The sequence below is a fragment of the Poecilia mexicana genome, unplaced genomic scaffold (assembly GCF_051168715.1).
Source record: "Poecilia mexicana isolate PSO_F unplaced genomic scaffold, ASM5116871v1 scaffold_14, whole genome shotgun sequence".
NCBI classification, from domain to species: domain Eukaryota; kingdom Metazoa; phylum Chordata; class Actinopteri; order Cyprinodontiformes; family Poeciliidae; genus Poecilia; species Poecilia mexicana.
Window position 1 is genome coordinate 14,433,517 of NW_028263383.1, and position 26,998 is coordinate 14,460,514.

Genomic DNA, 26,998 nt, shown 5'->3' on the forward strand with positions numbered 1-26,998 from the left:
TCAATCAGTGCTTTACTAAGCCACCTTTCGGTGCAAAAACAGCTCGAAATCTTTTGGTGGTATGTCTGCATCAGGTTCGCATCACTGCACACTCAAATGTTCTCCATTACTTTTTGCTAAGCCGTTCAAGCCTGATCAGACTGAATGGAGAGAGTTTGCAAACAGTACTTTTACGGTCTTGCAACAGATTCAGGATGTGACTTTGACTTGGCCATTTTAGCCACGTGGAAATGCTTTCAATTAAGTCGCGCGCTTCAGCCACTGTCCAGCTTTAAGGTGAACCTCTACCTCAATCTCAGAGCTTTTTCAACATTTTATACGTTTTCATTCAGAAGACATATGTGCTGTTCAATAGGGGACACATCAACCAACCAATCACGCGTCAGTGATTAATTGTGACGTCATTGTTTTTCATCCAATGACTGAGAATCCATGTTGGTCTGCTAAAGCGCCTTTGCATATGCTAGCTAGGCTATTCGTATGCTAAGTAGAGTCGTTAACACCTCCACCTCCAGCTTATGGGACTCCGCAATCGACAGTTTTTGATTCCCGTTAGCTGTCCTGCTAACTGTCGGTAGCTGTCGCTCACGAGTTGCGTTCGCGTCAGTGTACAGGGTCAAAAACGCCACTTTTCGTGCAGTGTTTCTATTTGGGCGTCGAACTGTCTTTTTCCAGGAATCGCTAACCGCCGTGCTTTGAAAAGAGACAAAAAGGAGCCAGCGCGAGCTAATCCAATTTTGCGATTCCTTAACGGTGGGAAGAAAAAAAAAAAAAAGAGAGAGAGAGGGAGGGATTCACGAAGAACCGTAGAGAAAAGGAATGGGATGATGAGAAAGTGGGGGTGAGAGGGGTTGGAAGAGAAAAAGGGAAAATCTGAACACTGGGGAGGGCAACAAAGAAGGGAGAGAGGTGAAAAAGCACTCATAATGAAGACAAGTGCATGATGAAATGACATTTATAGAGCTTTGAAAGTGAGAGGGATGTGGAGAAACGGAGAGTGAGAGGGTGGATGGAGAAGGACACCGGTGGAGCCTGACATTTATGCCCGCAGCTGACGGATCTTGACGGGATCACGAGGTGCCGGCCAGCAGTTGAGCTCTTACTTAATTGCCCGAGCTTCGGATGGCCCAAACATTGTTTTAAAGGAATCTTATTTGAAAGCCGTTTGTAGGAAACCGCACTGCTTATGTGTGGGTTTGGCTGCCGAGAGAAAAGTGCTAATTCAGCCTTCAGTCTTTTACACCCGGATCAATGGAAATTACCATAAGGAAATGAACGAGAGAGGAGCCGCGGAATGGAAAAGAAGAAAGTGGACACTTTACGTAGGAAGGTAAGACATTACTATTAAGAATGGGAGTTAAGGAGGGTAGTGTCAGGCTAGGTGGCATGGACAGGAGGGAAGAATCTGTCAGTGTTTTTTAAGCAGGCTGGAAAGACACTGAGCTCGTTGTTGGCTGTAAAGTTCTCAGACTGGGCCCGCTTCTACCCTCCAGTTACCTCGCATTTTCTGCCTTCAGTCAACCACTTCCACGTCTGAAGCGCAAATCAAGAGTAAAACTAATCAAGCCTTAAGCAAAGCATGTAATATCTTCTGTTTAGCATTATCGCCAGATGTGAATGGTTTGGACTCATATGTGTGGCCTTGAATTAAAACCCCTTTACGTAAATTCATAGGATAAAAAAAAAACTTTTGGTGAGAGTTGAAACTTCTTATTCTCAGCGCCTTGATTGCTACCACCAAAGGAATAGTTCAAATATTTCTGTTGAGATTCCCTTGCAGATTTTTTTATTTTATTTTTTTTAATTAAGAGCACCGCTAGGACTCTTGCTGCTCTTTAAAAAAAAAAAAGTCATAAATTTAATTGTGGTTTGTAGCCCTTTCTCCTGCTGCCATTCTGTTTCTGATTGTATGCTGACACAATAGTTGGTGTAGCTAATGACGTGTTTTGTTGTGTAAATGGGAAGAAATCGAGCGCATTTTGTGAAACATCAAGCTAGACATTGCACTGCAAAAACACACAAGTATGTTTGGTCTAGTTTCTAGTGCAAATATCTTAGTACAGTTGATGATAAGACAAAATTATCTATGTCTTGCTGAAAGTGACCTTTCAGCAAGACAGGAGCTTGTTTTAAGTAAATAATTCCTTAATATTGATGAAAATTGTGTTGCTATACTGGTTGATTATTAAAGTAAAATGTCTTAAGTTTACTAAGATATTTGCACTAGAATCTAGAGGAGTGTGTGTACATGAAAGCACACAAACTATTACTAATAGACTTGGCAGAGAGGTTTTTTTTTTGCCTTTTAAACTATTATAGCACAGTCACAAAACCGCCTGCAAAACTGAATTAACTGCCAAATACTGAAAGTTTAAGCAGCCTATTACAAAGGCATTCACTCAATGCACATTTTGTTTGATCATTTCTGGGCTGTCGACGTTAACGCGTTCAATTAATCTGAAAAAGTTTAAAGCGTTAATATTACATGATGCAGATTAATCACATTACCTATTTTGATCTTGAAGCCTCTCTCCCGTGAAGCGTTGCCTGGTTCACAGCAGTTAAAGGATTGAAGCACGGGGAGCGACGAAAGCGAAGGTTCCGCCACTTAGGATTAACCCAACAAATGGGACGTTAATAACTAATACCTTACACTATGTGTTCTGTAATGTTTATTAAGGTTTGTGCAAAAAAACCAAACACTTATAGAAAGCCTTTATCTTTTAAAAACACATTTATCATGTACATGAGAGTAGCATCAAAATACAGACAAGAACTTGGAGTAAGCATAGTAAAGTTTTGTTGGTGACAAAATAAACTACTGATCTGACACGAGGAGACCAGAAAATGGTGCATGAGCAGAGAACCTGGTATGAGCAATAAAAACCAGCGAGCTTATGTAATGCAGGAAGACCGAAGAATTACATTGGGTCCAGGTGAGCTGCATAAGGGGAATGTGGAACAGCTGTGCTGGAAAACAAACATGGAAACTGGCAGAAAGTTAATAGTTAAGACAATAGAAACGACAACCCGTTAAAAAAAGAGACTAACATAAGAGAACAAACCAAGAAATGGAAGAAGACAAGAAATAAGTAAAAACAAAACAATACATTGTAAGATTTTTCTGAAAATGAACTGAGTGCAGTAAGACCATTAAAACATAAATAGACAACAAGGACATTATCAAAAACCAAAACCCAGACTTATTAAGATTCTTCCTCATTTAGAAAATTAAAATAAAATGTCTGGAGAAAAACATTAAGAAAAACTTTAATTTTCCAACAGCTTCTAAATGAATCTAAACGCGTGGTGTTGCTCTTTAACTTGCCAACTGGCCTTAAGGGGAAAATGAGGAATATTTAACTGCAAAATGGATTTTAAAAAGTGAAAATACAACTAAAGCTGTTGAAATAAGTTTGTTTCCCGGCTTTAAAGAGTTGAATAATGACCCTTTTTTATCATTTTGTGGCAGTAGCTGCCTTTATTTGACAGTTTTTATACAGGAAGGACGGCATAAGGAGAAAGGAAACGCATGCAGGTGCCGGACTGGGCGAGGAGAAGTAGCACTTTCAGTATCGTGTGAAACCTCCTTAAATACCATTTCAATATGAACATTTCAAGTTCAGAAATTCCTCCCCAGGTTTCTTTCATAAGATGTGAGTTAATCAGACATTTCTAACCTGATCTTGAACTTTGCTCGAGGCGTCTCAGGGCTGATGCAGTTAATGCACAACCAGCTCAGTTATTTAAGCTGACTGTGATCATTTTGATGATCTTTTAGATCAAATGAGATGAATCATGTCCACCTTTACCTTTTCAACTGTTTCACTACTACTACTACACATTTCCCCTGCTTGATAACCCGCTGTTTTGCCTCTACACTGGAGCACCTTGATAAACTACAGGAGGAGCTCTAAAGCTGTAATATGTACAACAGTGGAAGCCTTTCCTCCTCCCGTCAGTGGAAATCTCAGGTCCAGCAGCCCTCGTCACCTGACCCCACAAAGTTTTTTTTTTTTTTTTTTTTTCTAAAAGTTGCATTTTCTTTAGGTGAAGCAGTCTTTTTTTTATTATTATTATTATTATTATTTTATAGATTTTGGCGCATGCTTTGACTCACTGCATTGCTGAAAAAATTTGACTTCCTCGTCAGATTTGAGCCAAAACCGCCTGGTGTTTTGGAACTCCTCATAGTTTCACAAGCCGGGCACCAAAAAGCCCGACCAACACGTTCCTCCGTGGGCTCGGCTCGGCTCGGCGTTCTCTTTGGTGACACACGGCGACTTGTCTGTGCCAAACACAACTTTTTGATTCAAGTTTGTTTTCGACGCACGAGCACACATTCTTCCAGCAACTTTTAGAATATGCTAATCAGGGCTGGGCGCTTGAGTCAAATTAAGATATGGAAATTATTTAGGGTTTTTCAACCAAGCAGGGGATGGGGGAGGACAGCAGCTGTTAGGGTGCAGGGTGTCCTAACTTCTTCATTAGTTAATACACTGTAGAATTGTTTTGTTTAATGAGTAAAACAAGATGAGGGCGGGTATGGCCCCTTCTTGAAAAATGCTGGTCCCCCCAGAGAGTCAGGCATACAGAGGCATCTTCTTCAATGAATACATTAAATTAAAACCCAGTACATAAATACTAAACAAATGTTTAGTATTTCTTAGCTAACAAAGAACATGAGTGAAGGAGGAAAACTGTACAGATGAGCTGCAACAAAGTTTCTGTTTCCTGTGAGAGAACAGAGGACATACGGCCTTGGAAGTTTGCATACCTTTTGCGGAGACAGAAAAAAATAAATAAATCATGCTCACTTGTCGAAACACAAACTGAATGGAGAAAGACAGCAACGTTCAGTGGAGTTACTTATAAAGATATTAAAAAAATAATTATTGCAATGTTACAGTTTTGTCAAATCGCATCTCTAAGCTTTATATATTTAAAAAAAAAAAGAGGGATAATTCATTGAGCTTTCTGGTTCAACGACGATTCGCCAGAGAAGGCTTTTACAGGCCGCTTTGCGCTGACAAAAGCCTGACAGTTCAGCGGGTTTAAGGAGGCTGATCATTTGCTCTTTAAAGATGTAGAGACACAGGCCACTGCTTTTGGTTCCCTTCCTCTCCGGGTTTGATTTACATTCTGAGCGTCTCTCTGAGTGAAGCTGATGACGGCCAGCTAATACGTCACTCCTCCATACTGTCTTAGTAACGTCAAGATAATTGAACTTGTTTACATATCCTCTGGGAAATCAGCCGACGCTCAGAATACACCAAAGAGAAGAACACGAGCGGCGCGCGCTGGGGTGTGTGACTTGAAATGTTTTTTTTTTTTTTTTTTTGTATTTTATATCCAGCCGTCTCGTGTCACGCCTATATGTTCTGACAAAAGACATGCAATAAATTGGGGGGGGGGAGGGGGGAACTATGCATGTGCGTGTATCCGTGCGTCCATTTCCCTCAACACACACATACACACGCACGGGCGCGCGCGCGCCCATCCGCCGCTGCGAGTGACGCGCCGCCAGTGCATGTGTAACCTGAGATTCAGGTGGTGATGCAGGCGGGTGTGCAAATACGTGAGTGGAATTTGTTACCACGGCAACAGTCGGTGCGATGGAATGGCTGGTGCAGTTCTATTAGCGAGAAGCAGTTTCCATAGCGACTCAACATCGCAGCTGCCTATGCAAGAGTGTGTGTGTGTGTGTGTGTGTGTGTGTGTGTGTGTGTGTGTGGCTTTGTATGAATACGGTGTGAATCCTGTGTGAATTTCGGCGTTCATTAGCGTACCTTGCCATGTGTGTCTTGATTTGTGCCTTTTTTTTTTTTTTTTTCATCCGTGATATATTCAGGGTTTTTTTTTTTCCCCATGTTTGTGACTCTCCAATTCCATTTCTTTACCCATCACTTCTCTCATGCTGCCTATTTTCATCTTTTCCTCTCTGTTTCTATCTTGCGACCCCCCCCGCCCTTCCTCCGCCCCTCCTCGCTCCCCCTCTCTTCTTCCAACCCAGCTCTCTCTCTTTCTTTCTCTCCTGTTATCTTCCCGTCTCCCTCCCTTCTTTGAGCGCTGAAGCTCATCAGGGTAAACAGATGCTGTGGCTGTTATTTATGTTTCCACTTGGTCTGCCTTTCATACAAATTATCCACAGGGCCTGCACAGTGCAGACGCTCAGCCTAACTGGGGTGCTCTGGCAGCTCTCTCAGCCTCGTCCACGCTCAGACGCTCCGAACATACCACAGACGCTCCGATGGGGTGAGGGTGGGGGGTCAGGAACGGAGGAGTAGTGGCAGGTGGGTGGGGGGAGGTGGAGGGGCGCACACAGGCTGACTGAGTAAACCATAGCAACATACTGATGGCCGCAAAGACACCAATAACAGATAAGGCATTGGAACCGCTTGCACCATTTGCTCCACACGTGGAGGGGAATAAGAGCGCGGGACGATGACATCGCTGCAGAGGACGGGATGAACAGGCAATCACAGAAGGAGGCATAGAATGGGACATGCACTAAATAGTTTCATCCAGCCAATTAGAAAAGTGTTTACAACCCACTCACAGGTCAGACATTTGTAGTAAATTCAACCTCGTCCTGTAGCTGATTCCCCTTTATTTTATTTTTTTCCTTTAAGACATAAAACATATAAGAACGGTATTGAAAATAATGAATAATTTACACCAGGAGAGGAAGAGATGTCACGCCACTGTCTGAAAAAGCAGACTGTGCTGTTATTTTAAAAGCAAAGCTAGATGGATCGCAGACTTTGCTTTCTGCACCGGGTTTAGCGTGTTTTATCAGCAATTAGCATTGGCAGGCAGCACAAAAACAAAACAAAACAGAAAAGACCAAAAAAGGATGAAGAGCAGCAATGTTGCTCTGCTTCTTTCAGCCCTTACGTTTTCTGCACAGGGTCTGGTAAGGACTCCAGCAAAAATGATGAAAAAGCCGCCCAATTAGCGGACCAGCTCGTTTCGGCCCTGATGAAAGCCAGGGCCGTATTCATACAAAGCTGAAACTGTGAAAAATCACAGTTTCAGCCATAAGCTGAAACACGTTTGTCTACCAGTGAAGTTGGTTTCTCACCATTTCAGGTGTTGCTGAAGTCTTCACCTCTCATTACTTTCCTTTTGCCTTGGGAAGTGAGGTGAGGTTGTGCCAGAACATTTTGGGTATCGGTTTGAGAATCTAAAAAAAAATCACAGTTTTGTCTCAACACAGCCTTGGATCTTTTGGGAAAAAGAGAAAGAAAAAACGACAACAGCTTATTATATGTCTGTTTTTCGTCTGATTTCATTTTAAACACCTTAGTGATACAGAAAATGGCTAAACTTGACTCTTCTTCGTTCTGTAACAGAAACATTAAATAGTCTTGTTGTAAACATTAACATATGACATTCAATCAATAAGAAAGGCTGATAGTCCAGATAATAATCGTCTGAATCTTGTCACCACTCAGTTTTTCCACATTTTTTTTCTTTTCATATTCTGACTGTGGCAGAAATGTTTGCGATTGTTTCTTTTTCTCTCATGAAAATTCTTTACCACTCCTCTAGAGTTGGCATATATATACATATGTGTGTGTGTTCGGGGGGGTAATTGCATACTTATATGTTTGCATGTGAAAATTGTTGGATTTGAATCATGTTTCACAAGTAACGCACATCTTTTTTTATTTTTTTTTTTTTGAAAAATCCGTATTTTGCAGATATTCGAGATCGCCGAAAGAAGCCAGTCATGCTCTTTATCCACGGAGGCTCCTACATGGAGGGCTCAGGGAACATGTTTGACGGGAGCGTCCTTGCTGCCTACGGAAACGTCATCGTCGTAACCATGAACTACCGCCTTGGCGTGCTCGGTGAGTTTGAGGCATCGCATTATACCATGTTTGCCATGTCTCTGCCAGGAAGTGACAGAAGTGGTGATTTCAAAGGAGAAAATCTAAACTAGTTTTTGTAGTCGAAAATGGCTCCAACAGTTTCTCTTTGAACTATTATCGTAGGGTTTATGAATATATGTTTGTAGCCTTTGGTTTCACATTTTAGAATATAGAAGCTGTCTTAGGTTAATTTAAAAGTTTTTTAATTATGCCAAAGAGAAACTAAGTATCATATCAGACAAGTATCTTCAGATGATGATGCAGTGAGCAGGAATGGGTCTCCAGCAGCAGTTGGTCTTGCAATGAAACTGAAGAGGCCTCTGACTGAAGACTATTTCTGTAATAAATGTAGTCTTATGACAGTCATATCATGCTTAAATCTCAATTTCCAGGCAGCAGATACAATGTTCCACAGTAATATGACCCGGATGACAGCATCGGTCATTGGCAAGTGTTGCTAACCCACTTCATTTGCTTTTGCTGCTCCTCTTTAAATCTCTGTTTCAGTCTTCCATTATGTTATTTACTTGATAAACAATCTTTGTGCAATAACCTCCAGACGTTTTACGGTGTAACAGAAGTACGATGGGCTCAGAACAGGGGGCTTCTTTATCGTCATCGGTGCCCATGTAAAATTTACGTGCCAACATATTACCGTGCATGTACAACTTGAGGCACCGTCGCTCCACATCATCATCATCATCATCATCTCCACAAAGATCACTACTTAAGATCTACTTAAGTAAATATTTTACTTTGCTAAATAGACGGAAGATTTAGTTTCTGATCTTCCTCAGTCGCAGCGATCACACAAACACCTCTGATACTGCAAACCAGCCCTGTAAATGAGACAAACTCATTCCCAATTTCTACCGTACCATGCAGCATTTATTTAATTATTTCACTGAAGCTATCCAGGATTTTACAAACAGCGCTGCCGACACGAGACGTTCCTGCTGCAAGCCCACCTGAATTACGAAGCAGGATTAATGGCTTATCGAGGTAACGTCTGGTTTAATGTGGGATTTTAAGTTGCACAAAGTTGGTTGACTCCTTACCTGGGTCTGTCGCCGTGGTAATTACCTGTGATGTCGAGGAGCGTCTCGTTATGCGCATTCATCAGCTTCTTTTATGCGTGTTCAGATTTCTTCCTGCCTTTTCAGGGGGATTGATCCACTTATTCCCACCTGTTTTTTTTGTTTTTTTTTTACGTGAGCTTGCGCATATCCTGAGTCAGTAACCTTGGGTTGAATTGGAGACTTGGAAACCAGAATATTTCAGTTTGAATTCATGTGTGCGCTGAGTATTGAGCAGATATGTTGTTTGGGCACCTTGGAGCTACAGAGTGGCTCCAAAAATACTTGATGTCTTATTATCTGCTCAGAATGAATCCATTCAAATTTAAGCACTTTTCACTTTCATCACTAGGTTGGACCTAAATACAGAACAACAGTGGGGAAAAAAACTGTTTATGATTGTGTGATAGCTTGTGTTGGTATACAACACAAAACCCAATAAAACAGATTAAAGTTTGCTGTTCTAATCTGATGAAATGATAAAAAGGTGAATGGTCTTGCAAGGGAGTATTTCTTTCTAAGAAAAAACCCAATAGTGACATCCCGAACAACCCAACGCTTTCGTTCATTCGACAACAGAAAACTATTTAATCGTTTCTAAACATTTTAAATACTTTTAGAATCTTTCTTTCCACTGGATTTTTTTTATTTATTTTTTGCTGTGTGAACACGGCCTGTGAGTGTGCGGCCAAACGTGTGCACAGTCCCTCCGTGCGGCTGGATATCAGGAAAGTCAAGTATTTACATTCGCCATCGTCTTCCGGAGGTGTTTGCACAAAGACTATTTGTGGTGGTCTTTGTTGTTGCCAGGTTGTGTAATCAGATCTTGTTTATTGCATCAGGCCTGTTTCAACATATCACAATAATGATAAACAGAGAAACCGGAGTAGTTTAGGACGGAGTCCAAGAGATGCAGTGAGTATTAACAGAGGGCAACATAATCCACAGTGTTATTGACAGTGCCGAAGGAGAGGCACGGGGACAAGGGCAAACTGGGAGCCTTTGGAAAGGAGCTGCATGTCAATGCGCGGATCTTTTTCAGTGGGTATGTGATTTTAAAAGAACATTTCAGGATTGTTAATTGTTTCAAATTAAACTTACACCAATGCCATTCATCGAGACAATGCTGAGTTGCTGCAGATTTGTGTGTCAGAAGATGGGTCGGCTACAGAAGGACGTGGTCAGCAGAAATGTTCGGCTTAGATCAAGTTCAAGTTTATTTTTAATAAAGAGACGATATGTATTAATGAGCATTTGCATGGAAATGAATGAGATTATAGCCAGGTGGCTAATTTCTATCTCTCGTTCCATTACAGCAAACTAATACATTTAGGGATAAAAACAACACCAAATAACAGTAGGGAATAAACCATCTTAACATCTGTATATCTTTATATACTCAATATTGACAATTTTGGCTTTCCAAGAGCCAGTGTTTTTTCTTCTTTTTTTAAATGAGATGAGAAGTGAAAGGTTCCTCGTGTTTGTCAGAATTGTGTTAAAGTGTGAGAAACATTACAGGAAAAGGAGTTTTCCTTTTTGGAGCTGAACAGTCACCCCAAGATCCTGCCCTTGTTGCCTCGCTGGTATTCTTTTGAATAAACTGTTGTAATAGCAATGGAGCATAACCATGAAATATTTTATAAACCAAGAAAAATCTCAACCTTTTACTATGTCGCCCCAACTTAGTCACTCATGTTTCTGCAGTATCTGGCAATGATGATGCAATTTAACAATGCTCAGTCAGTATTATGTGGCCAAGAAAATATCCCCCATACTACTACAACACCACCAGGCAATGTTTTTATAATCTGTAATTGTTCAATTTAGGTGAGTCAACGTGAAGTAGACTCAGTTTCTTCATTCTTAGCGACCTGGTGTGGTCTTCTGCTGCTGTAGCCCACCTTCATTAAGGTTCAACGTCTGAAAGAGTAAGCATTTGAGACACATTTTTAAGACATCACCTCTTCTGAATTCTGACGTCACCTGCGACTTGCTGAATATTTCCGCTTTTTTATTTTTTATTTTTTAGAGCCAACTTGAGAGCTCAGAGCTGCTCTACCACGTTCAAAGTCAGCATCGTCTTTCTTCCTTGTTCCCAGTCATAGTTTGAATTTAGCAAGTCATCTCCAGACGCCTAAATGCATCGAGTTGCTGTCGTGTGATTGGCTTTGGTTGATATTTCTTTCAACCAGCAATTGCCCAGGTGCGCCTATTGAAGCACCTGGTAAGTGGAAAACTCTTGAGGCGATCTCTTCCGTTTGCTCCAGTCGCAGAGACCTTGACCTTGTGTCCAGGGTTGTAAATGTGACTGACTTGCTCCGACACCTGGGCTGCGATGCCTTCCTGAGCTCCTTAAGGTGCACTCAGGCATTTCAAAGTTGGCAAGTTCCTGGGAAAACCATGGAAATTGAGACGAGGCGCAGAAATACAGAGGTGGATATAGATCCGGCCGAGTTATTATGAGGGATGATGCAGTGTCCTCGATTCTGTAAAGATTGTTAAAAATTTCGATATGTGGGCGACTGCGAGCTCTCCCCCTCTCACTCACACTCTCAGATATGCTTTAAATGGGTTACTGTACTAAGGCGATTATCCTAGTGAGTGTGTGTTGCATAGGCACGCATGTTGGCCTGTGTACATGTCAATTGCTAAATGTGCAGCGCAGCAGCCGCGGCACGTATGCGTGCGTGCGTGCGCCGTAATTAGTTGCGTGCGGCGCGTAAAACACACACATGAATAATGCACCATCCATCTGAATTTTTAATATCCCTCCTCTCTGACACTGTGCATTTGAGTCAAAGTGAGAAACAGAGGTACACAGAATCTTAATGGTTTTATGTCCTAATCTTTAGTATTATCCTGTACTTACACTCGCAGGAGCTTACACATGCCAGCCTCGCTTTATGCGACGCCTGCGCCTTTAAGGGAGCGATGGAGAGTCAGGGGTAAAAGGGAAGAAGGGAGAGCGGGGAATAGAGACGGATGAGCGGGGTAGAATCGTAGAGAGACGGTGAGGGAAGAGGAAACAGAAGGGGGGAGACGGGGGCAGGCTAAAAATAAACCTACAGAAATGCTTTTTAAATCTGCAGCGAAGCAAAGTATTCATTGGAATAAATGCTCCATGCGGTGGGACCGAAGCGCCCTGCTATACGGCTTTAGTGCTTTGTGCTGTCACCCGCGACCCCCTCACACATATGTGTCTAACAAATGATCACTTCTAAAGGATTTTCTCATCAATTTATGATACACTGAGCGGTAAAGTGATAAAAATGGGTGAAAATGCGAAGCAAATGTCTGCTGCACTCAGCCGAGGGCCCGGAGCTTTCGGAGACTGTTTGTGGTTTAAGAAGCGCTTCTCGCCTCACCTTCTCCTACCTTCCTTCCGCTCCAGGCTCATGGAGAACTCTGATTTGTGCAGCACAGCCATCTGCTCAGACTAATTAACTAATTAACTAATTAATGAACTCTGGGGAAAGGCCCACCACCATCGTTTGGCTCCAGGAACATTTTTAACCTCGGGAAGAGAGATGAAACGCGTCTTCTGGAAACATTTCGCTTTACTTCTTTTTTTTTTTTTTTTTTTCTTTCAAAATTTTTTGCTTGTTACTTGAAAGAAGACAGGTTCTCTATTTGAAGCTAATTTTCATGATGGTAAACAACTAAAACTTGCGTTGGCTCACATAATAATTAAAGCCGTGGTTATATGGTTATTGTCCTGACAACTGAATACTTTGTCAGGAAATTTTACTTTACGTATGAAACCCCTAACCCTAACAAATCAACCGAAAAAAAAAAAAAAAAACTTTAAAAAATAGTCTGAGACAATTTGTGAAGATAAAGAATCCCTTTCATTAAATCAGCTTAAACATTTAAAAACAATTATAGTACTATACCTAAAACTGTTTGGTTGTGACCCTGAGTGCTCAAATTTTTCTTTTATGACAAATGAGTATCAAAACTTTGTGCAGAATTCCAACTTAAAGTTGACCAACGTAAGTGATTTAACCAACAAAATCCATATTTCTTTGTACACAGGAATAAACAAAATACATAAAAAAAATGCACTGCAGATTGAAGAAAGGAGTTAAAATGGAGACAGCGATACTGTACATGACTTACTACTTGGGAAAATTGTCACTGTTCATTTTCAAGGAGACTGGTAATTCATTTGTTTGATTTTTTTTTTTATATTTTCCAAATTCATTTTTTTCTGAAATCTTTTTTAATCCTCTTATTTTTCAGTGTTGTATGTCATTAAAATAAACACATTCAATAATAAATAAAAAATGCACTGCAGATTGAAGAAATCGTCTCGTGTCAATTTAGTAATTTAATGTTTTCTTTTATTTTAGAAAAGCACAACATTGCGTTTTTCATATGAAAATAAAAAACAGCACACAAAAAAAAAAATCAGCAATTTCACACATTGTTGGCTCCGTCTAACTCACCAACCAGTTACCAGGATTCTTTGCTTTGTGTTGCATCATTCTTATATTGCGGTCACATACTGAGTTTAGAAATATAAACCAGGGAATAAAGTTTTATTTAAACAATTATAAAAGTTGTATTTTTCATTTTAATAGAAATCAGTTTTAATATTTTCTTTTTAATCCAGGTAAATAATAAACTGTACATAAAGACTAACTAGTCTGAGAATGTTTGGATCTTTCACTGATCAATACAAGTGTTTGTAAAACAGTTTCCTTTTGTTTCTCTGCTTTTGCTTACAGACAGACATTACACCGAACAATGTCTTTGCAAAGTTAAAGACTGACCTAATGATACAGACCTTTATTTGATTGACCTGGCTTTATGTCCATTGTCTTTAATGATATCTTTATTGTATCCATGGGCACTTTTAGCCGTCAGTCTATAAAGTTTAATGGTTGCCCACTCTGGCTCCAAGAATAGATTTGACTAAAAATCCCTCGCGCTTCCTGCGTCCTGTTTCAGACGAGACATAGTCTGTGAAACACCGATGCGATAATGACTGTAAATGTAGCTTCGTGGCATCAAGACATTAACATAACAATTGTAAACAAAATAAATCATAAGCATCTATTTGTTTTGATTTAAGTGGACATATGTGGCTATCAAACCCTTCGGAGGCGGTTGAAGTGCTCGCCCTTGGATTGCTTTGCGCCAACAAAAGGGACACTCCGTACCGATGTGGGTTTCTAAGATTACATACAGGTCAATAAGAGGTTCAGATGTTGACCGTGTAATGAACTGGGTGAGTTAATACACCCAGCAATTGAGCCTTTTGACTTATCCACTTGTCGCTTCAGCATCCTTGAACTTAAACTACAAAAAGCAATAAAAATGACAGTTTCACGAAACTGGTCAACCAGAGGTCCATGAGGTTGTTTATGCAGTTTAGCAGGAATAATGTGATGTAATAGTTCAAAATATTTAATAGAAAGTGGCTGGAATAATATAATATTTTGATTATTAAAGTTAGAACAAATGCATGTATTCATATATATTATTGCTCTCTATCCAGTGATGCCCAAATGTTGTGTCTCATGGATCAAAATCGGTTAAAAGCAGCTGAAAGAATGTTTATTTTAAAAACTAAAATCACACACACAAAAAACTATTTGCTGTAGCTCTAAAACGTAAATGGATTTTGTGCAAAAAAAAAAAAAAAAGCACTGAGTTTACAAGTTTTTCTGAGTTCAACTAAAAAAAAAATCAGGAAAAAAATCATAATATATTATTATATTATAATTCAATGTCCTGATCTCAGCAACAAGATCAGGACAGGTCACTCTTTATTTAAAACAGTTTTTGTTTTAAATAATTTGTTCACTTAGGTTGAATAAATGAATTAAAAGCAGATCTAGATGCACCAAAATCTGTTTGAGTGAAAATCAGTGAATAGATGTGATCCGTAAACCACAGGAGAGTTATTGTGTACAATTTTGTCATAAGGTTTTTAAATTATTTGTATAACTCAATAAAGTAAACTTGTTTTGACCTGATTTTCAGCCTAAAATTGACAACTGTAACAGTAGCTTGCTGCAGTGGGAGTTTCGATAAGCCTGAAAAGTCGATTGCATTAGTGAACCAGAGACTTGAATGTTAGCCTATACCGCCCATGAAATGTCATTTAGCTGGTCTGACGCCTAAATTCACAGGAACAGCTTGAGATCTGCTTCCGGTCTTAGAAATGAAGCTAATTACTAGCGAGCTGACAGGATCCCAGTAGTTTATTTTCTTCGGTTCTATAACAAGCCTACATTTGCTACAGGAACATAACTATAGGAGAAAATAAATAAATATATGAAGTGGATAAAGTGTGAAACAATGTGTAAATCCACCGACTTTGCATGGAATAATTTAACAACACGTCTCCACGCACCCAAATATCACAAGAAAGAAAGTGGGTGTTGAGAGTAAAAAAATAAAAAAAACATCGTTGTGGGTTGAAGGGTGAAATGTGCCACCAGGAGAAGGAATTTAATGGTATTCAATGAGCCAGTGAAGGCAAATGGTTTAATAGTGCATCAGCATGGCAGGAAGTTATATCTTTCTCCTTACCCACAGACGTCAGCCACAGTTAAGCATATTATTATATTATGATTCAAAGCTTTGAAAATGTGCAGCACATGTCCCTTAGGGGAGAAAAAGAGCTGTGAAGAAAGAAATATGTGGGTTAAATTAGAGAGAGAAGAAGAGAGAGAGAGAGAGAGAGAGAAAATCAAACCTACTGGGATTCATAACAAAGGCAGGTCTTTACATGAAGACATGGAGCACATGAGAATGATGTTGAGATTACGAATGTTAGAATCATTTATTGTGGTTAGCATTTTCAGAAAAAAATATGGTTCTCATGAATATATTCAGTATTTAAAGCAAGAATGGAGCGCCACATTAGAAATGTGTGGCAGGCGTCCATAAGTACATCTTTACCTTCAAAGTTAACTAAATAATATTTTATTAAACTGATTACAAACATGGGATCTACTTTTTCGTTTGTTTTTCATTTTTCTAGAATGCTGCCAATGTTTATTGAATTAGACTAGAGCTTTTGAAAGAACAGATAAAGTCATGTGAAAACATCTGAAATTTTGACAAAAAAAAAAGAAGTAGGTTTAAAAAAAAGAAAATCTCAAAAAGCAGTAGCTCAATCTAAGGGGTCAAAAGTCATTGATGTCTTTCAGGGTTTCTGCTCCATTTACACAGCAATTCACCACAAACCGGGAAAACATAATGGAAATAATCCGTAGAGGAAAAAAATCTACCAAAGTTACTCCAAGATTCCTCATTCAGGAGGTAACAAAAGAATCCAAAAGAACAATTAAAGGGAGATACGTTCAAGGGTCATTATGGAAAAAAAAAAAAGAAAAGAAGAAATTTAACAAAAATAGCATGTAGTGTGTCCGAGAGTTTCAAAGTCAAACAAACCAAAGGTCCATGTGCAATTTGGTTAAAAAAAATAAAAATCTGTCATCCCCAAAACTTTTGGAAAAATAGTCTGTGATTTTATGTGACAAAAGTCTAAGTATAAAGATTGCCTTTTGTAGAAAAAAATAACAATAAAAAATGTGTATGGGCCAAAAAAATGTTCTCACTGCACTTAGTTATGTTCCCAATTTTCTACGCATATGGCGTAAAGATATGTGGTAAAAGTAATCTAATTTCTCTGCATGCCTGGTCACAGATTGTGAAACATAATTGAAATAAATCTGTCAGCTGGTCTTCTGACTGAACCTTAAGCTTCATTGAGACTTGCAGCGGTAGATTTCCTCTAAAACACTCCAATAATGCTACATGTAGATATCATGAATACTCCCTCAGTTTTTTTTGTTTTTTGCATGTGTTCTAGAGTCATATATGTTACTTTGACATTTTTACAAAATCTTCACCCGAGTTTGTGTTTCACCTTCATGTGCACATTTTAATCAACCTTACTCCCTGCATTTAAAAAAAAAAAAAAGGAAGAATTTTGAAGCCTCTGATCACACCTGTGATGTCACGGGGAAATTATATAACGTGTCCTTCATCATGTTTCTTTCACCTCTGTCAGTCAGTATCTGATAATAGCTTAAGGCAATATTCCCTTTAATACCTGTTTTATGTCTGTGGATTTTTTTTTTTTTTTTTTAATCCTTCATTTCCCTGGACTCCACACCAGCCCCTCCTCTCCGCTGCCTTCACACTGTCCTGTGGAGACAGTTTAGGTGACCAAAAGGCAGGTGCTCCGTTCAGATTACTCTGCAGATGTCTCCGAGAGCGGCTGAATGACAGTTCCGCATCTCCGAGGCTCACGATTAAGACTCCAGAGTCACGGCGGCGCCACGAAAGAGAATAAATCTGTCACACACACAGAGAGAGAGGGGGGGGTGGGATAAATGTATGAATATGAAGAGGAATAAATGAAAGAATAAATAGTGCCGCCAAAGAGAATAAATATGTCAAAAACCATCAAAATAAACGCGGGAAATCTAAAAAAGATTATTTGTTTTCGAAAGAAGATGGAAGTCAGTGGGAAATGTGGCAGTGAAAATAGATCTTGGATCATCGCAACTAAAAAAAATGCGCAGGATCATAGGAATCATAAAAGAATAAGCATGTTTATTTTAGATAAATATATATTAAAGACAGAAGAAAGAACAAAAATAAACATTATTGCACAGTGCTCGTCACTGTATTTTTTTAAATTAATTTTCTCATTTTGTCTTTTTTTTTTTTATTCCTCAACAGATTTAATCCGCTCTACTCTGAGGATTTAGTGAATAAATCTGGTTATTATGGACCATTCAATGTGCCGTATCAAATATCGTAAGGAGTCATGTAAAGTAAGGCTGCAGTCCGTGTTAAACAGCTCTGCAGTTTTTTTATATTAGCATTTAGCATGATAGGTTAGCATTGCTAACTGTGATTAGCATTCTCTGTTGCTTTTCTCAGTGAAATAAGAAGATCCGTACCTTAACAAACGTCTGCCAAAAAACATTTCCAAATCAAAAGTAGCCTGGAAAAGAATTGACCTGCTAACATTGCTCTCCTGTTTAGGTTAAGTGTCTGAGAAAAAAAAAAGAAAAGTGATCAGTTTTTCTGTTTTTTGTTTTTTTTTCTACTTTTGGAAATATTAGTTTAATTATGCTAGTTTTAATGAATCTGGGGAGATGAGATGACAACGAGCAACAGGTAGAAAATATGTTGTTTCTCAACACTATCCACAAGTTTATTTCTATCCAAAGGTGAGTGCCAGTAAAACAGAAAATCATCTATGACCAGAATCAACAAATTTTCCAATTTAAATTTTCTTGTATTTTTGCTTAGTTTACCACACTCAAAATAAGTGTCTTCTAAATATTATGTGTGTAATTATAAAGATTATGTCTTACACTACCAGCACTTGAAATAGTCCTTTTACAAGTGCCCTAATAATGTCATAAAACTCTTTTGGGTCAGAATTTTCACGTCATTTTGGTAAACATCTTGGGTTTAAAATTCCCTCCTTTTGTCTGTGCTCCCTCAGAGATTCATCACTTTTTCCTCAACCTGTGTCTTTACTTAAAGGCTGATGACTCTTCTCACGGTTCCTTTGCTCTTACCTAAAGCAAGAGTTGAATATGCATGAGCTCAGCCTCACAAACTGCTGCTCTCAGCGCTAAAGTCAGGAGGAAGACCAGCTCAGCACAAGGGGGTGGGTGGGTTCAGAAAGAAAACTTATTGTAAGAGAAAGAGGGAAGAAAACGGTGCTGGCGAAAGGGGGGAGGGGCCTATTGAAGATAAACCAAACTCGTAAAACGAAGCAAGCTGTGTTGGCTACAGCTAACAAGCTAGCTTCCAGACTCGGTAGCTAGCTCTGGCATTACCCTCTGAGTTCATGCAGCTGCTGTGTACTTGATCGAGGAAGCGCTCGGATATGTGTATGCAAGTGCTTTTGTGAGTGTCTGTCCATATAATTTTGCCAGAAGCCCTGGACAGTTGCCAGGCAACTGTGGCATGCTGCTCAGCACTCGACTGGCCAGCAGACGCTCGCACATACTCGTGGTTTTGATAAGTAGCAGGGGTCGGCGCTGATGCACGACCAGGTCAGAGTCGAGCCAGACAATCGCTGGGATCTGACAACGGCTCGGTAAAGTAGGAGAGTGTAAACAATATCTTAATTGCGCGGATTGCTCCTTATGTTCCAGCAGCAACAGTGATATGATCGGAAGTAACGAGAGATTTCTATTTTTAACAGCTTATTCAACACTACGCTGGGCTTCGTGGAAGCTGGAAGCAGCTGTGGTTTTTCATGAATTGGGTAGTCCTATTATCTCCTCATCCCAGTTTAATCATGCTTTGTTTTTTTTTGTTTTTTTCCCCTGATCGCTGCCTCATTATCATTTTGGTTGAGGACATTGCTGAATCACTGCAGATTTTCTTCTTAGCAAATTTGCAAGACATTAAAAGAACAGTCAATTTCGTGAAAATGGAAAAAAAAGGGATTTATTTGATTAATATGTGACCAGACTAATCAAACGTGTTCAGGGTTAAAATGCAAAACTGAAAAAGGGAGGGGAAAAAAAAAGAAATAAAATGTTTAGTCCTTAAGGACTAAAAATTCCCACCTTCATTACTGCTGCTTTTGTGATCATTATCGTCACTTACAATAATCATTAATAATAAAACCCACTTCCTGCTGCTCTTCCTTTGTCATTCAAGCATGCTGATTGAACCATCTGTGCCTGTGTACTGTACTTTGCTGCTGTCCTACTTTTTTTTTTTTTTTTTTTTTTCCAACTGCCCTTTAGAACATACTGTTTAATTCAGTCACTTGAGCTATCTGTGTCATCCCTAATTCCCAAACAAGAAAACTGCACTAGGGAAGAGGCATGTAATTTTTCTTTTTCTTTATGTTTTATTTAAGGTTTTAAACCGAGTCGCAACTGGGGTTACGGTTAATAAAACACTCCGAGCACAGACAGAAGTGTGTATGCGTCTTAGAAATGGGTTGTTTATTCTTGTTGCCTGACGTTCCACACCGTGAATGAGACTTGTGTTTGAGTAATTAGACATAAACATTTTTTTCTTATTGCTATCAAGTTAGAGTCGAAGGTGCCATCGTACATGTTTTTCAAAAACCAGCCGTCCTCTGGACAAAGGAAGCATCATATTCTCTGTTTTCTCCAGCGCTTTCAACACAAGTCGGCCTGATTTTCTTTGTCAGAAAATCCAGAAGACATAGGCGGAGGCCTGAACAGTAATGTCTCCTAGATCGATTACTACCTAACAAACAAACCACAGTTTGTGAGACTGAAGAGTTGCTTGTCCAACTAGGCGGCCGGCAGCACAAAAGCACCATCGATTAGACTATAAAACGTATAGGAAACTTAAATTTTAGGTGTATTTTTTTGCTGGCGACAAATATTTCTGATTTGATTTAATTCATAAAATGGAACAAGTAAAAAAATTGGATGAGGCAGAGATCAAGCCAGAACCAACCGGTCAGTGTCAAAGAAACACTGTATTTATAATTGTTGTCAGTTTTGCACACTCCCACACATGTGCATGCTCTTAGAGTTATATTTATACAGCTCTGACTCATGGGCCCTGTTTTTAGATTTTTTTTTTTTTTTACACATGTTGAGCAACTCTGTATTTTTGGCATTATGCTCATGGCACCAGTCTGCTGTTGGCTTATAAATCAATTATGTTTTCATCTCTTTAAAAATGGAAGTGATGATATCAGCCTTCTCCCTACAGCGTCAGGCGTAGGGTCTGATAATCAATGTGCTTTCATTAAGCTGCCTTAAATATACAGAAACAGTTTTTTTGGGGGGTTTTTAAGACAATTATATGATTCATAAAAAGGAGCCTAAATTTACCCCTGAGTCATGGAAACCATCAGTGGGCTTAGGTTAAATGTAGGGCTGAAACGATTCCTCGAATGATTCGAGTACCTCGATTACTAAAATTCCTCGAGGAAAATTTACCTGCCTCGAAGCTTCGTTAATTTATGTTTTATTAGTTAGCGCACCGTGTTCCGGCCGGGACTTCATTTGCGTTGCGCGGAGCTCTCACTTCCGCCTCTGAGTTGTTGACAAAAGCTAAGTCTCAGCGGCATAAAGTCCAATCTTCAAGATTGGCCCGTGGGGATTTTATTGATTGATAATAATGCCCGACTTTTTATCGTTTTGGGGGAACCAATAAGCATCCTTAAAATGACTGGGGAATGCCTGGAGTACGGCAGCATTTCTCCTCCGGGGCTGCTGGTTGAAAGCGAACGGCGGGAAGAGCGCTGAGGTGAGCGGATAGCCTGAGCAGGGCGGGCGGCTGAGTAGCTGATGCTTACCGTGTAAATGTAGCTTTACCGACGAACCGCACAATAAATTTCATATCCCGGTCTGAAGAAACGGGTGGCGGAGCGCATCGTACATGGCTGGTAGATGAGTTTCTGAGTGTGACCAGTGAAGGTGTCGTAAATATCCCGTATTGCTTCCCCCGTGTTCGTCCCCCGGTCTAACGGTTCGTCAGTCCGCTGGTCTATTTCCTCCCCTCCACCCCATGTTCGTTCATTCGCCCTCTCCTCCCACTCCAGGCGGCATTTCCCGTATTTTCAAACCCAAAGCGTGACAGGTTAGGTGGCAAGGTGAGTTTAATTAATCTATTAAACTCACTGAAGATGAATACATAAACTAAAAGCTGGATTGTAGACATTTTTTATAAGCATATTTGTGAGCCTGCCTCTTTGTTATTAAATTCAATATAATTTCAGATTTTTCTATAACTTTTCTTCTGGTTAACTTAGAAAGTGAGCTATTATTGTTACAGGTTAGTTTTCTAAACTACAAAAAAGCAACTGTTAGGGAAGCTCATATATGAAAAATTGGACTGATATTGATATCTGATAGTAACACCGGTATTATGCCAGATTTACCAATATTTCATTTTATAATTTTTTTTATCCGATTACTCGATTAATCGTAAGAATAATCGATAGATTACTCGATTACTAAAATATTCGTTTACAACAGCCCTAGTTAAATGCCAAGACCTCCAAAAATTATCTCAGGCATCCTGTGAGAATAACATTTGCTCATATAATTGGGAGTTTGCCAATAAATTTAAATGAGATTTTCATTTGTTATATTTTTTAAGTAAATGAATCTTCCAAGACGATGAAATTCGTCTGCAAATAAGTCATTGTGCTCCATGGATCATGGTTTTAAACACTCTAAATGTTATGTAGCTGCCTTTAGCAGGGACAAACACCTGACACACAGTATAATTCTGTGTGTTAGTAAAAATGCTAATGGTGCATAACTCGACTTTATTATGTCATGCTGATTTGTAACAGGTAATTGTTTTTGATGATTTCTCTAATCAAGAGGAAAAAGTTGTCCAAACAGCCTACGTAAGGTATTGCCGGAGCAGATTTAAGTCTGGGCTTTGACTAGACCTGTCCAAAACACTGTTTGGAGCCATTCAGAGGTGAATGCTTTGGATCATTTTCCTGCTGCATATAACCCAGCTCTTTTTAGGGACGATCATCAAAAACTGAGGACTGGGTATTCTGTTGTAGCGCATGTGATGAATTTAAACCTGTGGTTAAAAAAAAAAAAATACAAAAGTTATATCCAGGTTCTGATGCTGATCTGTCATATTTTCTCTAAAATTCTATTAGTTTTTTTTGTCAGACATAGAAGGATAGACAAAAGATCCTCCAGATATAATTTTATACCAAATTTAGGACAGGCTGTGTGCTCCCAATTTCCTCATCTGCTTTTGAATTTCCTCTTATTGTGGTACTTCTTTTTTTTTTCTATTATGTTTTTGCCCAATTTGTGTTCGACTTTTACTAGTATAATAATTTCTTGACTCACACTTGATCACAGTTTTATGAATAAGGAACGTTGATAAATGATATTTAAGTCCTCCATGTTTTAACAATAACTAGTGGATGCAAACAACAACATGAAAAAAAGACTTAAATGTATTCTGATTGATAATTCTGTTAACATTGTAGTGGAAGCCATGAGTAATGAGAGCTATCACAGTAAGCCGTTGGCAGGACGAAAACCGTTGGGACATCATTAGCCATGCACTCAAGGCCACTGAGCGAATTGACATAAATTCATATTACCCCTTAAATTATGACCAGATTACTCTTGCCGCACATAATGAAGACGAGGACTCGCCGTGCTATTTGTGATTAGATATTAGATCCAAATCAAAGCTAAAATCTTGTGTCACTTCGCTTGCCCGTGGCATCAGTCATGGTCAATGCTGTGAGACCGAAGACCCTCACAGGAAGTGGCACAATTAATACAGCTCATCAGCAACTGCCAGGACAGGAAGTGGCCAAATCAAACACGGTATTTTCTCATTATTGCCGCTGCCGCTCTGAGGAGAATTCCCATCCAGTTTAGAGAAATCATTTTCCGTGCGTTACTCTCAGCGAATAGCAATAGGCTTTGGAAAAAAAAAAAAGAAAAGTAAAAATAATAACTTTGAACCCGTGCAAAGTACTGTAATGTACTCGGGGAAAAGAACGAGGCATTCTGTTTGTGTGCGGCTCGCATTATGTTCGGTTTATTTTCCTCTTGTTGTGGGTGTGCACCTGCTGCGTAAATGTGTGTCCAGGAAGAAGGTGAAACACGCCTTCTGTTGCTCTCCTCCCCTCACTGCTAATATATATCTAATTCTTTTGTTTTATTATTTCAAACTGTGTGGTGTTTTCAGAGAAATTTTGTAATTTTGTGAGGTTTTTCGTGTGAAGTCTCTTCGGAGAGGCAGGGGTCGTGTTATCCGTGAAAATGACAGGCGCAGCCTCCTGCTTGTGTGGGGTTCATTCAGAAAATAAATGATAAAAAAAAAATTGTCCAACTCGTGTGACTGAATTTCCGACACACTCCTCCATTCACACATAACCTGCGTCTTCTGTGTCTGTTTCTTCTTGTTTACCCTGCAGGATTTCTGAGCACGGGGGACCAATCTGCTAAGGGGAACTATGGTTTGTTGGACCAGATCCAAGCTCTGCGCTGGCTCAATGAAAACATTGAGCACTTTGGAGGAGACCCAGAGAGAATCACGATCTTTGGCTCCGGAGCCGGTGCTGCCTGTGTAAACCTTCTCATCCTGTCCCATCATTCTGAGGGTAAATTTCTCTTAGCATCACAGCCATGCTGCTTGTCAAAGGACATTAGTGTTTTGGAAGAGGGTTTCGTTTCTGGGTGTTGTTAATTGTTTTATTTAAGGCTCGGCGTACAACCGATCAACATATTTGTCAATGGAATAGAATGGATGCGATTTTGCCTGGATAGTGTTTTATTGAAACTCTGTGTTTTATTACCCCACCACTCCTGTGTCAAACCATTTTTTTTTTGTTAAATACCTCCAGTGACAGCTGGAGGTATTTTTGGGTGTATGTCTCTCCCATCTTTGAAACTGAAAGTTTCGCCGGCTCATCTTTTCGAGAAATAGCCCAAAGATCAGTCAGATCGCGCAGATGTATGGTCAGTGTTCATATCTCCCCACCGACTCTCAAATTAATCTAGGCCTTGACGTGGACCGGCCCGCTTTGATGTGTTGTTAATAACTCATTTTATTTTTAACCGCCTTTGTAGACACTCAAGGACGCCGAACAAGAACAAGACGTTAAAGGCAAGAAGGGCACAGAGAGAAAACAGGGAAGCTGAATAATGCAATAAAAATAAAATAAAACACAGGGTGATGTTTAGCTAGTTCTCTTTGGTCACATCCGAGAAGGGCACCTTTTAGCACATGTTCGCCGTGTCCTTTTGATGGCCCGTGATAAACTGCAAATAGAGCATTCTCTCACTCCTACTCTTCCATAAAAGCTAGCTTTGTGGAGTGTGTGATTGAAAGTTGTCCTTGCAACAGGCTTTCCCGCCCGATTTCTGCAGCTCTCCAGAGTTACCGTGGGCCTCTTCGTTGCTTCGTCCTCTGCTTTTCCCAGCTAGTTAGCTTAGATAGACGACCATTTTTTCATTGGTTTGCAGTTATGTGACGCTCTTTAAATATTCCAGTGATTAAACAAAGCCCTGTGAGAAAGGCAGTGGCTCAGGAGGCAGCGATTTGTCCTGTAAGTTCAAACCTCGCTCGTTTCAGGGGTTTTTTATTTGCTCAACAAAGTTGAAATTATGCATGTATTGGTCTAGTCCAGCACCAACTCCAATCCTCGAGGGCTACCATCCTGTAACTTTTAGATGCGTCTCTGCTCAAACACACCCGGATCAAATAAACTGCTCGTTTCCAGCCTATTGCAGAGAGGAATGAATGCTGGTGAGGGAATTCAGACATTTTGGAGCAGAGGTGAATCTTAAAGTTGCAGGATGGTAGCCTTGAGGACTGGAGTTGGTGACCCCTGGTCTAGTCAGTGAAATCTGCGCATGAAAAAGATCAACAGGTATGAACTTTTCTTTTTTTTATATATATAAAAATGATTTTCAAGTTTTGCGGAACAGCTAAGGTTCGTCCTCCTAAATCGACTCATACATCTCCCCTTTTTCAGATTAAACAGACCAATCTGCAGTTTTAATCTCTTCCGTTTGTTTGTGGGCCACATTTAGAAGGATGTGTTTTATTCCCTGGAAGAACAGCTAGAGCTCTGCTCTCTTAGTAACGAATTCACAAGCTCACACACACAAACACACACACACACACACAGCCACCATAGCTACATAGCATGAGACGGAAACACAAGACAGACGGATACCTAGTTAAGATTATCATTGTGATTACTTCCCGTAAAGCATATAGGCAAAATAGCATTTACTTCCTTTAAATTCAATTTGCTGACACATATTCTGAACAAATCTATTCTTTGAAACACTCTGTTCATCCTGAACCCAAACAGGCTCTGAATGCGGTGACCCGTGACTCGACTCGGATGCCGTGCTTCCCCTTTAATCTCCAAGCAGATTCTGCGCAGCCTGAAGATTCACTGGGAGTCGCTGTCATATGTGCTCCCTGATAAATATTTATCTGAAAACATAATACAGCTGAACAAAGCGATATCCATGTCGGCTCAACGTGACTAAGTTCGACTGCGGACCAAAACACCCTTAAGCCATCTCTGTCGCTGCCGAGTGCTTGGTGATGGGGCGTTTACACTCAGGAGTTCTGCTTTTATCTCTTCTATAACAAACAGATACATGAAGGTTTTTGAAGCCGAAATCTGAAACTTTTATGAGTTTACTCAAAAGAATCACTTAGTCCAAGTCGCATTCGGTTCATTTTTTTTTAGTAGCTTCAAAGTAGACAGGCTTTCTTATAATCGTTTTAAAGGTATAAAGTAATTTCACATTCCATCTAAAACTCTTTGATTTTACCTTTAAAGTTATGAGTTTGAGAAGGATGAACATTTTGTGGGTATTTCTATAAAGTGCAACGTTTCTCCCAAATCCAAACAATACACGTATTTTTTTAATGGAATCACATATAAGCAAAGTATCATTAATGATCTAAATAATTTAAAAAAGCAATGTTTTTGGAGATAAAATAATGATGACAAAGTTTTCAGAGTATTTTGTTGAATAAGACTGATTGTTGTTGGGCTCAATAAGGGGAATGATGTGTGTTTATTGGATTTAAACAGACTGGGGCGCAACGGTTACTATAAACATACAATTTTAAAGAAATTCTTGCAGTGGTCTTAATTTTTATTTTATTTTTTTAAAGTTGTTTATCACTATGTACGCTGAGAGTGCAGGACTCAAGTCAGATTCTTTAAACGAGTGCACTTTATTGGCCGATAAAACAGAAGGTTAGGAGATATAAGGTTTATGATGGACTGAAATAAAGTTTCTAATTTCATAAACTGATGAAGCACAACCTTCCTTTGAGTTATTAGGTAATCAGATACCACACAGACAGGAGAAGTGTCTCTAACAGCGGCAGGAAATTACTTGGTCAGCAACGTCTGTCCAACAAATTACGTTCAATCTCCTTGGTAACCCATAAAACATGTAACATCTAAACTTTTCTTGTCAGATGAAGGGTCGGAGTATCCACTAGTTTCACTGGTACTTTGGGTTTCAACTCATATTCAACACAGCATCCTTGTATCACTTAGGATGA

The 26,998-nt window shown here is 39.6% G+C and overlaps 1 protein-coding gene across 2 annotated transcripts in view; it reads left to right on the plus strand.

Annotated features, from left to right (window-relative positions):
* Nucleotides 1-455: 455 nt before the first annotated feature.
* The window catches only part of LOC106933725 (neuroligin-2-like), a 39,310-nt gene continuing 12,767 nt past the window's right edge, over nt 456-26,998 (plus strand). Inside the window, exons 1-4 of one of the 2 annotated variants that reach the window (XM_088012239.1) lie at nt 456-1,077; nt 1,162-1,330; nt 7,707-7,856; nt 23,868-24,053. In XM_088012239.1, coding sequence (XP_087868365.1) covers nt 7,736-7,856; nt 23,868-24,053 — 307 coding nt within the window. In that variant the 5' untranslated portion in view covers nt 456-1,077; nt 1,162-1,330; nt 7,707-7,735. Of the gene's footprint in view, nt 1,331-7,706; nt 7,857-23,867; nt 24,054-26,998 lie in introns of both variants that reach the window. The other variant, XM_088012240.1, reaches the window with a different exon arrangement.